Raw genomic sequence first — 15075 nt, 5'->3', positions numbered from 1 at the left:
GACAAGGCAGCGCGCATGCAGGGACTGAGTCAGACTGAGAGCCCGTGCTCATAGATTCCGCTTCCCACATGGAAGCCCAGAAGAAGTGGGGTCACCATGGTGCCTGTGAGCAGAGGCCAATTCAGTCCCCACATTCATGCTACCTTATCTGAACAACAGCACCAGTGGGAGATCTGAGGTCAGTGGAGCAGCAGTGGGTGGAAAGAAGCAGGCCCCAAAGACATAGATCTTCTACAGGGGGGCTTTAGAAAACTGGAGGTCTGCCGGGAGGGGGGGAGAGACAGAAAGAGGGCTTTGGCACATCACTTGCACTGATAGTGCCTAAGGGCAGCAGAGTTAGTGTTGCCAACTGTCTCCAGATTTTCAGGACAGACTGGTCTGATCCTGGTTTTACTCCACGGTTTGCAGGGACTTGTAGTCTTGCTTTTCTAAAGAAATGCAATAGGGAAATCAGAACTACAAGTCCCTACATACTGTGGGGTAAATCTAGGACTAGATCAATCTGCCACGAAAATCTGGAGACAGTTGGCAACCCAAAGCAGACGCCAAAGTCCGTCACTGATGGAAACCAATACTTTAGCACTCTCTTGCATTGTCTCTCCCCTTCCATAATACCTGTGGTCCACTGCTTGACTTCACAATCTCTTCACATTGGAAACTATGAAACATAGATCTCTAAAAGCCACATAGGTTTACAAGTCTGAATAAGCTTCAGGTTCAAGGCTCACCATTGCTTTTGCCTGACATTTATTGCAGAATGGATAGATCCAATGTGTGTCTTGATCTAGTAAGAGAGAGAGGCAGAGGAAGACTGACTCTCACAGTCCTGTAAAGCTTCTCGATACGCACATATCTCTCTCTGATGAGGCAGTTCTTTAGTCCCAATGAGGTCCCTCAAAATTATTGATCTATGTATAAAAAATACTGCATTAATCCCATCTGGTTTAAAGGTTTTCATAATTTCTCTGTCTTTTCTCATATTTTCTGAAAAATGATCTGATCCATCAAACTGAATTTGTGGATTATTTTTATTATAATCTAGATCTGGATCTCACACTGTCTGCAATCATTTAAAACTTCTGGTGTGAAGTGGGGGGGGGGGGGATTTCATGGTTTTTAAAGACATTGCACTTCCTTATTCTATTAAGGAAGTCAAATGCAACTATCACAAATGCACTGTATCGTAACAGCTTGCTCCCTTTCAATTTGCTATACTTGTAAAGTTGATGTCTGCTGTTCTGGTATGGCTAATCAGCAGAATAAAATGTTGGTTTCCTCTTCCTGTTTTCTTTCTTTGGCATGAGTGGCTGCACTATTTCTGAAACGGGAGCTAAGCTGGAGTTGGCATAGAGCTCTTGTGATTTAGAAGTCCCATTCCCATGATTAAAATATGCAAATAATGCATGCATATTTTGGGTCTACTTTATAAAAGTTTTGCTTATGTGAAGAACCTTTTAGCTTGTACTGTATCTGTTTCCAGATCAATATGCAGTTCCTTCCAATACAGAAAATTAATTATGTAGGATAAAAGACGAAGCTATGAAAAAGTTCTATCCCATGATCAGACGTTAGATATTTTATGGAGTTATGTAACACCTTTATAATACTGCTGTAATACTTTTTTGCAGGGTGAGAGAGGAGAATGCGGAAAACCAGGGATAAAAGGTGACCAAGTAAGTACAAACAGCTGTTGGTCAAGGCTGTTTCAGCTAAGTGGAAGAGGACAACTGTAGCACCCGCCTCCAATACCTAGAAACGTGCGCACATGAGATCAAGTGTATAGTACCGAAATCAAATACCTGGGAGCAAGACAGTGAGAGAGATCGTCTCACTTTATGGAACCTTAGGATCGCAGTTTATTAACAAATCTCAGAACCCGTAACAAAGTTTTCCTTGCAAAGGGTCCTTTTGCCACTCTTGTCATGCTCTCCTATTGCTTTGATGTTCTTTTAGATATACATGTACAGCCCCTCTTCCAGTCATGACTAAAAAAGAGGTGTCACACTCAGTACCAGGGCTTAGTCAGTGCAGTCTCTCCATCCCTGGCAAGGATTCTTCAAATCGAGGAAGGATATATACATCCAGCAATGTGAAGTGGTCTCTCTAGGGGGTATAATTCCCGTCCATATGTCTCTACGATTACTTGGGCTCGAACAAACCAGACTGGATACTTGAGTTGGATGTTCCAGAAATAAAAATATACTATCCAACTTGATCTATGGTATTCAGTTGGCACCATACACATTTTCTTCTAGTTACATCCAAGATAATTCCAAAGCTCCAATTCAAAATTAAACCTGCGTATGTGTCCCTTGTTATTTTTTTCCTTTTTCTCCTGTGAGTGGGAAAAAAGCTGCCTAGGGTGGAATGGATCTCTTATCTCCGGGGTCTCTCCCCTTCCAAAATACCTGTGGTCCACTGCTTGACCTCACAATCTCCAAAACTCTCTTTCCTGTTCTCCCAGGGTAGAGACTCTTGATAGGGGCCTCCAGTCTCTCTTCCTTTCTCCAGATGAAATCCTTTACACCCCCAAATCTCTTTTCAGATGGTACTTGGATCTTTCAGGCTGGAAGAACCAAAAAAATCACACAGCAGGGAAAACAAAACCCCCTTCTTTCCTCACAAACTTCCTCCAGAACGTAAATTTTACCAAATACTCAAAAACACTGAAATCCATATTCTAACCTCTGGGTGCAAGCCAGAAAATGTGTTTTTCTCAGTTCCTAAACCCACTCAGCACAGGATTGTAGCCAATACTGAGCTAGGATAGGGGAACTAACAAAAATCATCCTTCTCCTCAAACTCCCATACGAAGTACCAGGCTGATCCTAGGAGTCAGCTGTTCCTAAACAGGCAGGAACCTAGCACTGCAGCAACCTCCAGTGAGGGTGCTGGGGAGAAATGCTAATGCTGTCCTCATTCTTTATTGAGGGGTCCCAACACTAGTGGAGATCCCCATCAGGTCTCTAATATGTGCTTACTTTCTCAAATATTTGTTGAATTTATAATTGAGGGCAAGCATAAGGAAGTTGTTTTTTTTATTTTTAGGCACATAGAAGTCATTCTTAAAGCACTATTTCTGAAACGGGAGCTAAGCTGGAGTTGGCATAGAGCTCTTGTGATTTAGAAGTCCCATTCCCATGATTAAAATATGCAAATAATGCATGCATATTTTGGGTCTACTTTATAAAAGTTTTGCTTATGTGAAGAACCTTTTAGTTTATTAAAATAAAAAGGCTCTTATCTATCATAATTTGGCAGAAGAATTTGGATGTTGTTAATTGTGCCGGAAAAAGCAACACATGGAGAGCATTTGAATAGTAATCATAAAAATAATTCTCTTATTTGTGCAATACTTTTCTCTAAAACTCTTCACAGACATGATAGATCAGTATTCCTACCCATTTAGAAAATATAATTATATTATCCACTATGGCCTTGCTGGAATATAAACATGTAAATATAGGGTTTGCTGACAACTTAACCAGTGCAGAGTTTTAGCAGCTGTCTTGTACCTGGTGAACACTGGAATCTTAGTGGGAGGGTTGTGATACGTGAGCTTAGGGACTCATGTGGTCTTGTAAGCAGGCACTACATCCCCTTTTGATTATTCTTATGTCAGTGCAATAAGGAGTACAACAACCTACCAAGATTACAATGTACACAGCATTGCTATCTCTCTTTGGCTTAAGAGAATAATGGGGAAGAACATAAGTGCCAGGCTGGGTCAGACCAAAGTCCGTCAAGCCCAGTATTCTGTCTCAAACAGTGGCCAGTCCGGGTCACAAGTACCTGTCAGATTCCCAATAGTTGATCTATTACTTGTATATTACTCCCAAGGATAAATGCTGGCTTTCCCAAGTCTACCCTTCAGGAATTTGTCCAACCCACTGTTGAATCCCACTAACGGGCCGATACAGTAACTTAATTTATTTAAATTAGGGCCCGCGGTAAAAAGAGGCGCTAGGGACACTAGCGCGTCTCTAGTGCCTCTTTTTGGACTGGAGCGGCGGCTGTCAGTGAGTTTGACAGCCGAAGCTCAATTTTGCCGGCGTCAGTTCTCAAACCCGCTGATAGCCACGGGTTCGGAAACTGGACGCTGGCAAAATTGAGCGTCCGGTTTTCAAACCGCGAGCCGTGGGCCCATTTAACATTTTTTTATTTTTTTTATTTTTAACTTTATTTTAACTTTTGGAGCCTCCAATTTAATATCGCTATGATATTAAGTTGGAGGGTGCACAGTAAAAACTGCTTTTCTGTGCACTTCTCCGGCGCCGGCAGAAATGAATGCCTACCTTCGGGTAGGCACTAATTTCTTAAAGTAAAATGTGCGGCTTGGCTGCACATTTTACTTTCTGTATCGCGCGGGAATGACTAATAGGGCCATCAACATGCATTTGCATGTTGTGGGCGCTATTAGTCTCGGGGGGTTGGATGTGCTATTTTCCCTTACTGAATAAGGGGTAAAGCTAGCGCGTTGAAAACGCGCATCCAAATGCCGGTTAACAGTGCGCTCCACCGGAGCGCACTGTACTGTATCGGCCTGTATGTTAGTTGCCTTGACCATGTCCTCTAGCAACAGATTCCATAGCTTGATTGTGCACTGAGTGAAAAATTCTCTATTTACCCATTCCACCTCACTCATGAATTTATAAATTTCAATAATATCCCTTCTTACATGTCGCTTTTCCAATCTAAATAGCCCTAATCTGTTTAGCCTTTCTCCATAAGGGAGCTTTTCCATCCCCTTTATCATTTGTTTCACCCTCCTCTGTACCTTTTCTATGTCTTTTATGTCTTTTTATGAGATGGAGTGACCAGAACTGCATACAGTACTCAAGGTTTGGTTGTACCATGGATATGTATAAGGGCTTTATGATATTTTCAGTTTTGGTCTCTATTCCTTTCCAAAATAATTCATAACAATCTATTTGACTTTTTGACTGCCATCACATAGTGAGATGAAGATTTCAAAGTATTGTCCACAAGGACTCAGAGGTCCTTTTCCTGGGTGGTAATTCATAACACAGAACCCAGCATCGCATACATGTCTGTAGTTGGGATTTCTTTTCCTACATGCATTACTTTTCATTTGTCCATTGTGGGATAGCCAAGCAAAACTTCATAGGCTAGAGCAGTGGTTCTCAACTTTTTTCCCATCGTGACACACCTGACAGACCATGTTCACATGTGTGACACACTGCTCATTACAATTTACGGCAGAACATTAAAAAATAAAGGTCCAGTATTATTTTTATTATTAAGAATGACACAAGGAAAAGATACATATTGTATCTGAGCAGAAATTGCATAAACTGTAAACATCCCACACCAAAACAGCACCAATTTCCAGCACTTAACAGTAACCACCTTACCTAAGAAAAGGCAACGCTGAAAATATTACACCAGGCCTTAAGACACCAATACATCTCCTATTAGGAAAACGGACCAAGTCAGGCTGCTATAGAGCCCTACACAGAAACTACACACCAGCAGAAAACCTCACCTGAATCACATGAGCTGACCCTCACCTAACAAAGAAGAAAGAGACCAAAACGCATAACTAGAAGCATGGGGACAAAAACTGAATTGGAAACCCCAACAAGCCAGAGTCTCTGTATGCAGTGTAATAAAAGAAAAAAGAAACATCACCTATCCTTATAAAACAAATCAAGAAATATAAAATCAGTAGCAGTAAAAGCATACTAACAAAAAGAAAAGATTATATCAAAACAGCGGATGAATGAAATATCCAATAATTAAAAACTCATATAAAAAATTTCTAGATACCAATAAAATATTTTAAAATAGCAGACACAAAGACCCAGTAATGAAAAATAATAAGGAAACAAAAAATGTTTTGCTCAGCATACCTGGGAACGTTTGATATCCAGGTGCCCTGAGATTGTTTTGAATTAGCAGGAGGAGGGATGGTTTGCTTGCAACTTTCTCCTCTCTCTCTCTCACACTTTCTCTCAATCACTCACATACACATGAGCTTTTTCTCTCTCACTTATATAGGCTCTTAATTACACATTTACACACATGCTGTCTATCTTTTCAGGCTTACACACAAAGGCTTTCAATCACATAAATACATGCTGTCCTTTTCTCTCACACACAGACTCTCATTCACATGCTTACAAACAAGTCCTCTCTTTCTCTCATTTACACACAGGCTCTCAATCACATACATGCTCCCTCACCTAAACCAGCTCTCAATCACACACAGACACACATGCTGTCTTTCTCTCACTTTCACACATGCTCTCAATCACATACTCACATGCTCTCTCACCTAAACCAGCTCTCAATCACATACAGACACACATGCTCTCACTTTCACTCAGGCTCTCAATCACATACTCACACGATCCCTCACCTAAACCATCTCTCAATCACACAGACACACATGCTGTCTTTCTCTCACTTTCACACATGCTCTCAATCACATACTCAAATGATCCCTCACCTAAACCAGCTCTCACTCACACACACACACACACACACACACACACACACACACACACACACACACACACACACACAGGATCTCAAACACACATGCTTTCTCATTCACTCACTCTCCCCCCACCCCCGAACTAGCGGCAGCAGCAGCTTCCTCCACTTCTAACCCTAAAGGCAGCAGCAGCCTACTTCATTTTCAGCCCTCGCAGAGCAAGGAGTCCCATCGACCGCGGGGGTTGACGACAGTCTTCGTTTTTCTCTGAGCTGCGCTGCTCATTCTTCAGACCGCGCCTCTCTTCTTTTCTTCGGGCCAATGCCGAGCGCACTAGCAAGGTCTCTTCTTCCTGCACACGCACCCACTGCTCACCACTTCCTCTGCCGTGCCGCGGAGGGGGGAGGGGGCACGGGAAGCATAGAGCATGCTGGTGCTGCTGACTCCTGCTCTCCTGCTGCATTCTGTCCGGGCTTTCAGCGTTTTAAGCCAGGGTGTAGGACTTATCTTGCTCGGGTAGGGAGAGCAGCTGGGTCAGCAGGGGACCGGCAAATGTGGCGACACACCTGCATGTGCTTGGAGACGCACTGGTATGTTGTGACACATAGGTTGAGAACCACTGGGCTAGAGGGAGGAACCACACTGATGCCAGCCTTTTCTACATGGAACTTTCAGCTTTAACATAAGAATATAAAATATGCCTTACTGGGTCAGACTAAGGATCCATCAAGTCCAGTATTTATTTATTTTTTAATTTTTATATACCGAAGTTCTTGTGGGAATTACAAATCACTCCGGTTTACATAAAACGATGAACTGCCCAACAGCGGATGGGGGCTTTACATAGAACTGTAGAACATAAGGAACAATAAAACCTGTCTCCAAGAGTGATCTATCCAAGCCACAGGTACCTGGCAAGTACCCAAATATTAAATAAATCCCATGCCAATAATGCCGTCAAAAAGTAGTGGCTATTCCCTTTTGATTCCCTGTCTTTCCCACCCACCCAACCCTTGATTTTTAGGCAGGAGAAACTTTCTCATTAAAAAACAATCAGGCTCTTATCTAAATCATACTATTGCACCAGCCCTTATTGAAAGTTTAATCATCCCCTTGTAAGGACACTAACTGATTAATTACTAAATTCACCTGTAAATTTAAAGTACTCTAATTCCAACTCCCTTAGTATCCTAAACTTAGCTAGGAACTCAACAAAATTAAGATGAAGGCAGCAGTCCAGCAGCAAGAGGGGGGCTTTCCAGTCTTTTACATTGAGTGTCACATGTATGATTTTTTACCCGCCAGTGAGAGAATGTATGTGTGCACTCGGTGCAAAGAGCTCCTGGCTCTCAGGGAATGAGTCCGATCTCTGGAGACTAGAGTGGCAGACTTAGAGGAGCTGAGGCAGACAGAGAGGTACATTGATGAGACCTTCAGGGACATAGTAGCCAAGTCCCAAATCCAGTCTGGCAGCCCCAGAATTGCCTTGGATCAGAAAGGTCTCCCAGTTGGAGAACATCACCCTGGTGTAGCAGGAAGTGATCCTGTAGCAAGGACCTGCTCTCCAGGTGATGTATTGTCCTCTTGTACTGAGGCAAGTCTCCCAGGGCTATTACTCAGGAGGGAAGGGTTAGGTTGGCCATCATAATTGGTGATTCAATTATTAGAAATGTAGATAGGGTGGCTGATGGATGTGAGGACTGCCTGGTAACTTGCCTGCCTGGTGTGAAGGTAGCAGACCTCACGTGTCACCTAGATAGGATTATAGACAGTGCTAGGGAGGAGCTGGGTGTCATGGTACATGTGGGCACCAACGACATAGGAAAATGTGGGAGAGAGGTTCTGGAAGCCAAATTTAGGACTTTAGGTAGAAAGCTGAAATCCAGAACCTCCAGGGTGGCATTCTCTGAAATGCTTCCTGTTTCACGTGCAGGTCCCCAGAGGCAGGCAGAGCTCCAGAGCTTCAATGCATGTATGAGATGATGGTGCATGGAAGAGGGATTCAGTTTTGTAAGGACCTGGGAAACTTTTGGGGAAGAGGGAGACTCTTCCGAAAGGATGGGCTCCACCTTAACCAGAGTGGAACCAAGTTGCTGGCACTAACTTTTAAAAAGGAGATAGAGCAGCTTTTAAACTAGAACAAGGGGGAAAACTGACAGTCACTCAGCAGTGCATGGTTCAGAGGAATGTTTCCTTGAAGGATACTAATGAAACAGGAGAGTTAGGGCATCCCAACAGAGATGTTGTAATAAAAGCCAACGTAGTCCATGTGCCTATATGTAAAAAATCACCTGAACTAAAGATTTCCAAATTATCCCTATCAACTGAAAAGCAGGTTGTTAATACAAACAAAAACACCCTTTGAAATATCTGTATGCCAATGCCAGAAGTCTGATGCGCTGAAGGGATGCGCAGCCGGCGCTGAAGCCCATCGGGGCAAGGCCCAACTTAAAATAAAGCACTCACCACCGGGGCTCCAGCGACGGCCACGCGGCTCACCCGATCGTCCCTCAGCTCCGCCCACCCAGGAGAAGCAGCCTACCAGCGAGCACAGACACGTCAGCAGCAGAGGTAAGCGGGGGATTTAAATCCCTGCCGCTCCTCCCGGCGTCCTCTTCTTCTGCGACCGCCGCGATTGCCTCTTCGCCGCGATTGACTGCAGCCCAGGCCTGCGCAGCCGGCGCTGAAGCCCATCGGGGCAAGGCCCAACTTAAAATAAAGCACTCACCACCGGGGCTCCAGCGACGGCCACGCGGCTCACCCGATCGTCCCTCAGCTCCGCCCACCCAGGAGAAGCAGCCTACCAGCGAGCACAGACACGTCAGCAGCAGAGGTAAGCGGGGGATTTAAATCCCTGCCGCTCCTCCCGGCGTCCTCTTCTTCTGCGACCGCCGCGATTGCCTCTTCGCCGCGATTGACTGCAGCCCAGGCCTGCGCAGCCGGCGCTGAAGCCCATCGGGGCAAGGCCCAACTTAAAATAAAGCACTCACCACCGGGGCTCCAGCGACGGCCACGCGGCTCACCCGATCGTCCCTCAGCTCCGCCCACCCAGGAGAAGCAGCCTACCAGCGAGCACAGACACGTCAGCAGCAGAGGTAAGCGGGGGATTTAAATCCCTGCCGCTCCTCCCGGTGTCCTCTTCTTCTGCGACCGCCGCGATTGCCTCTTCGCCGCGATTGACTGCAGCCCAGGCCTGCGCAGCCGGCGCTGAAGCCCATCGGGGCAAGGCCCAACTTAAAATAAAGCACTCACCACCGGGGCTCCAGCGACGGCCACGCGGCTCACCCGATCGTCCCTCAGCTCCGCCCACCCAGGAGAAGCAGCCTACCAGCGAGCACAGACACGTCAGCAGCAGAGGTAAGCGGGGGATTTAAATCCCTGCCGCTCATCCCGGCGTCGCGCGCCGAAGGAGCGCGACAAAGGGGCCTGCCCCTTTGTCTCGCCCCTTAGTTGCAGCCCCGAAGGAGCCCCGATCCCTACCCCCGGAATGACCACAGACAAACCTCTGCTTAATTAACGCTTCCCATTAACGGATTTCGCAGCCCTGTTTGCAACACTCCGCCTTCCAATAAAAAGAAAAAAGAAAAGGAACAAACAGTCCCGCTTCCTGCTGATACTTCAGAATTCTTACAGCCTCTCCTCTCTCCCAAACTAACTCTCATCCATCTCATTATAGACAGCATCTACTCCCAGCTTGAGCTACTAAGATTTTTTCTCCCTGGCTTCTCTTTCAATAACTCCCAGAAGGAATGCAAAACCAATACATCCCTATCAGACACCACCGTCTCCTTCACAACATGTCACCTGTGCAAGAACTACCAATTAGAAATCCCAGATCTCTCATTCCAATCATGATCACTCCTCTAACACAGTTCCTAGGGCTAACTATGCTCTCAGTAACACTGGTCAATGCACAATCTCTGACAAAAAAAACGCATATCCTCAATGACTATCTCTTGGACTGTAACCCTGATATCTGCGCCATTACAGAAACTTGGCTAAAAAACTCAGACATTGCTCTAATTAACCAACTACCCACTCACAAATACGATTTCTTCTCAATCCCCAGACACAAAAAAAGAGGGGGTGGCCTGCTCCTAGCCACAAAGAAAGAATTCAGACTAACACTTCATCCTATCAAGTTAAAATCTACAATTGAACTTGGATTTTTTAAATCGAATCACTTTCAAATTCTACTAGTCTACGCTCCCCCAGGAATCCTGGAAGCAGACTCCTCACCCCTTATAGAAACCATCGTGAAACACATCAACACAGATTTTCCTACCATAATTTTGGGAGATTTTAACTTACACTTTGATGCCTCTCCACACTCATCCAATTGTGAAGCATTCCTCACCGCCCTTAACGCTATGGGATTCACCCAGATTATCAACAATCCAACTCACAGAACAGGACACACATTGGATCTTATTTTCATTAATGCTAATTTCCTCTGCTCTATTGATCCTACATGTACCCCCATTCCCTGGTCAGACCATTTCCTGATAACTACAACCCTATCCACCAAGATACAATCTTCCACTGATCAACACCTCTCCACCATTTACTTCAGGAAATCTTGTGCTTCAGAAATTCTCAGCGAGCAGCTCACCAAGGAACTCACAAACCTAGACACATCTAACCCCAATTCAGCTGTGCTATCCTGGCATAAGATCACGGAAAGGGTAGCAAACAATCTTTGCCCATCAACCTCGAAATTAATCAACCCAGCAAAAAAAGGTAACCAACCTTGGTTCACCAGCGAACTCAAACGGATAAAACAAGATCTACGCCACAAAGAAAACAGATGGCGCAAAGTCCCTTCACCGTCTACTCTTTCATCATACAAAGGAACTTTACATTTTTACAGATCATCCATCCTAAAATCAAAAAAACAATACTACGCTAATAAAATCCATGACCTACAATATGATGCAAAGGCTTTATTTTCATATGTATCACAAATCACAAAGCCAATTCCTCCATCAATACCAGATGATCATGCTCAATCCAAGGCAAATGAGTTAGCCCTGTTCTTTCAGCAGAAAATTTCAAACACTATAGCACTTCTTCCAACTAAGACCAACCCTCCTGATTCAAGCTCCTCCAACCACATACTCAAGGATACTAAATTCGACAACTTTGAATTAACTTCCACTAAAGAAATCGAAACCATTTTAAAAAGGCAGAAACCATCCAGCCACCCAACAGATAACATACCCTCCAAATTATTGCTACTCATCCCAGGCACAATCTCAAAACCTCTGACTAACATCATAAATTGCTGCCTAACTCAAGGTCTGTACCCAGATAGCCTAAAAAATGCTTCCCTTAAACCCCTCTTGAAAAAACACAATTTAGACCCTAGCATTCTTGCTAATTTCCGTCCAATCTCTAATCTTCCATTCCTAGCCAAAATTACAGAAAAAGTAGTCAATACCCAGCTATCAGATTACTTAGAAGAACACAATATTCTTTCCCCTTCCCAATATGGTTTCCGCAAATCACGCAATACAGAAACCCTGCTCATCTCACTAACAGACCATATTATTATGGGAATGGACAAAGGACACTCATTTCTTCTAATCCTTCTAGACATTTCAGCAGCCTTCGACACGGTCAACCACACCATCCTCCTGGATCGTTTATCTGATATTGGCATAACTGGCTCAGTCTTCAGCTGGTTCAAGTCCTTCCTTGATAACAGAAGCTTCAGGGTCAGGATCAACAACAAAGAATCACCATCGACAAATTCTTCTCTTGGCGTGCCTCAAGGATCCTCCCTTTCTCCCACCCTTTTCAATATTTACCTCCTCCCCCTTTGTCATCTGTTAACAAGTCTCAATCTCATCCATTACATCTATGCTGACGATGTTCAGATTCTGCTCCCCATTACAGAATCCATTACTAAAGCTCTCTCACTTTGGAAAACTTGCCTTCAATCTATAAACAATCTCCTCAATAATCTAAATTTGGTCCTCAACTCCGCTAAGACTGAATTACTATTTATCTCTTCCAACCCAGACATCCATCCTCCACAAACCCATCACAGTCTCCAACTCACCCATACTCAAGTAAGAGATCTGGGAGTAATTCTAGACAACCGCCTTAATCTAAAGACTATGATCAATTCGACTACCAAAGATTGTTTCCACAGACTACAGGTGTTGAGAAGACTCAAACCTCTCCTATATCTCCACGACTTTAGAACTGTTCTGCAATCCCTAATATTTTCAAAAATAGATTATTGCAGCGCTCTTCTCACTGGCCTACCCAGCTCAACCACCAAACCTCTTCAAATGATACAGAATGCTGCTGCCAGAATTTTAACCAGTACCAACCGAAGAGATCATATTACACCAATTCTCCGAAACCTTCACTGGTTACCAGTCTACTACAGAGTCCTTCACAAATCTCTCACCCTGATCCACAAGTCCATCCATAACTATTTTCATCTTGACCTTGAATTTCCCCTCAAACTCCATACATCCAACAGACCGATTAGAGAAATCCACAAAGGAGAGTTACAACCCCCTCCAACCAAAACCATTCGCCTAGTTTCGACCAGGGTCCGAGCCTTTTCTCTAGCAGGTCCAAACATTTGGAATAGCCTTCCTGCAGAACTCAGGTTGGAATCATGCCTACTAACTTTTAAAAAAAAACTTAAGACTTGGCTGTTCCGACTAGCCTTCTTGGATCCTTCAGACACACAATAATCTACCATCCTACTCACGAGCCATGGAACCATGCCTTCTTTGTGAGATGCCTCTTATCCAATACCTCCGCAATTAAACTATCTTATGACTTTTGATTTTAAGTTATGGCCCTACTCGGGCCTTTTTTACTCTATTTACTTCCAAGCTGTAAAGCCTCCAAGTTTATAGTCCTTGTTCAATGTAACTTTCTTGCTCTCTTTCTGATTATAACTTATTGTTCCGTTTTTTGTTACAAGTTTCTATCCCTCGTTCGATGTAAACCGATCTGATATGGTATTCAACCATGAAGCTCGGTATAGAAAAATGTGAAATAAATAAAATAAATAAGTCTAAGAAGTAAGATGGGAGAATTAGAGTGTATAGCAGTAAATGATGAGATTGACATAATTGGCATCACAGAAATCTGGTGGAAGGAGGATAACCAATGGGCAGTGCTATATCAGGGTACAAATTATATCACAATGATAGGGAAGATCAACTTGGTGGGGGTGTGGCATTTTATGTCCGGGAGGGTATAGAGTCCAACAGGTTAAAGATCATACAAGAGACTAAATGCTCAGTAGACTCTATATAGGTGGAAATTCCATGTGTGTTGGGTAAGAGTATAGTGATAGGAGTATACTACCATCCTCCTGGACAAAATGGTCAGACAGAATATGAAATGCTAAGAGAAATCAGGGAAGCTAACCAATTTGACAGTGTAGTAATAATGGGAGATTTCAATTACCCGATAATCCACAGAAGCAAACCTTGCACATAAGCAAGTACTCAGGAACACTGGTGCAGGAAAAAGTTCAATTCCATCCAATGATTAAAGTTATTTTATTGTTGAAGGTTACAGCAAATGTAATATGGCAATTCCATTCAAAGTCAGGAGCGCTCCTGACTTCATGTTAAAAGATAAAAATTTTATCTGGTCCCTCCCGATGCAGCTACCGCGAAACACAGGACCGTGTCGGGGGACTTTAAATTACTCACTGCTACTTTGAATGGAGTTGCCGTATTACATTTGCTGTAACCTTCAACAATAAAATAACTTTAATCATTGGATGGAATTAAACTTTTTCCTGCACCAGTGTTCCTGAGAGATTTCAATTACCCCAATATTGACTGGGTAAATGTAACATCAGGACATGCTAGAGACATAAAGTTCTTGGATGTAATAAAAGACTGCTTCATGGAGCAACTGGTTCAGGAACCAACGAGAGAGGGAGCTATTTTAGATTTAATTCTTAGTCAAATGCAGGATTTGGTGAGAGAGGTAACAGTGGTGGGGCCACTTGGCAACAGTGATCATAGCATGATCAAATTTAAACTAATAACTGGAAGGGGGACAATAAGTAAATCTACAGCTCTAACACTAGATTTTCAAAAGGGAAACTTTGATAAAACGAGGAAAATAGAAAAAACTGAAAAGTACAGCTGCAAAGGTTAAAAGTGTTCAACTGGCATGGACATTGTTTAAAAATAGAATCCTAGATGCGGCGTTCAGATGTATTCTATGCATTAAGAAAGGTGGAAGGAAGACAAAACGATTACCAGCATGGTTAAAAGGTGAGGTGAAAGAGGCTATTATTATTAACCATTCCCTTCCTAATAATTCTTAACATTCTGTTTGCTTATTTGACTGCTGCAGCACACTGAGCCGACGATTTCAAGGTATTATCCACTATGATGCCTAGATCTTTTTTCTGGGTGGTAGCTCCTAATATGGAACCTAACATCATGTAATTACAGCATGGGTTATTTTTCCCTATATGCATCACCTTGCACTTGTCCACATTAAATTTCATCTGCTATATGGATGCCCAATCTTCCAGCTCACAATGTCCTGCAATTTATTACAATCCACTTGTGATTTAACTACTCTTTCTGTCATCTGCAAATTTGATCACCTCA

General features: G+C 43.5%; 1 protein-coding gene across 1 annotated transcript in view; it reads left to right on the top strand.

Moving 5' to 3' along the window:
• LOC115083245 (collagen alpha-1(XXVIII) chain-like) overlaps positions 1-1989 on the top strand; it is a 57782-nt gene extending 55793 nt beyond the window's left edge. The window contains exons 9-10 of the mRNA XM_029587054.1: positions 1629-1673; positions 1954-1989. Coding sequence (XP_029442914.1) covers positions 1629-1673; positions 1954-1989 — 81 coding nt within the window. The remainder of the gene's footprint in view (positions 1-1628; positions 1674-1953) is intronic.
• Positions 1990-15075: the final 13086 nt, after the last annotated feature.

The sequence above is a fragment of the Rhinatrema bivittatum genome, chromosome 2, assembly GCF_901001135.1.
Source record: "Rhinatrema bivittatum chromosome 2, aRhiBiv1.1, whole genome shotgun sequence".
Lineage (NCBI taxonomy): Eukaryota > Metazoa > Chordata > Amphibia > Gymnophiona > Rhinatrematidae > Rhinatrema > Rhinatrema bivittatum.
This window is presented reverse-complemented; position numbering and strand designations above follow the sequence as displayed.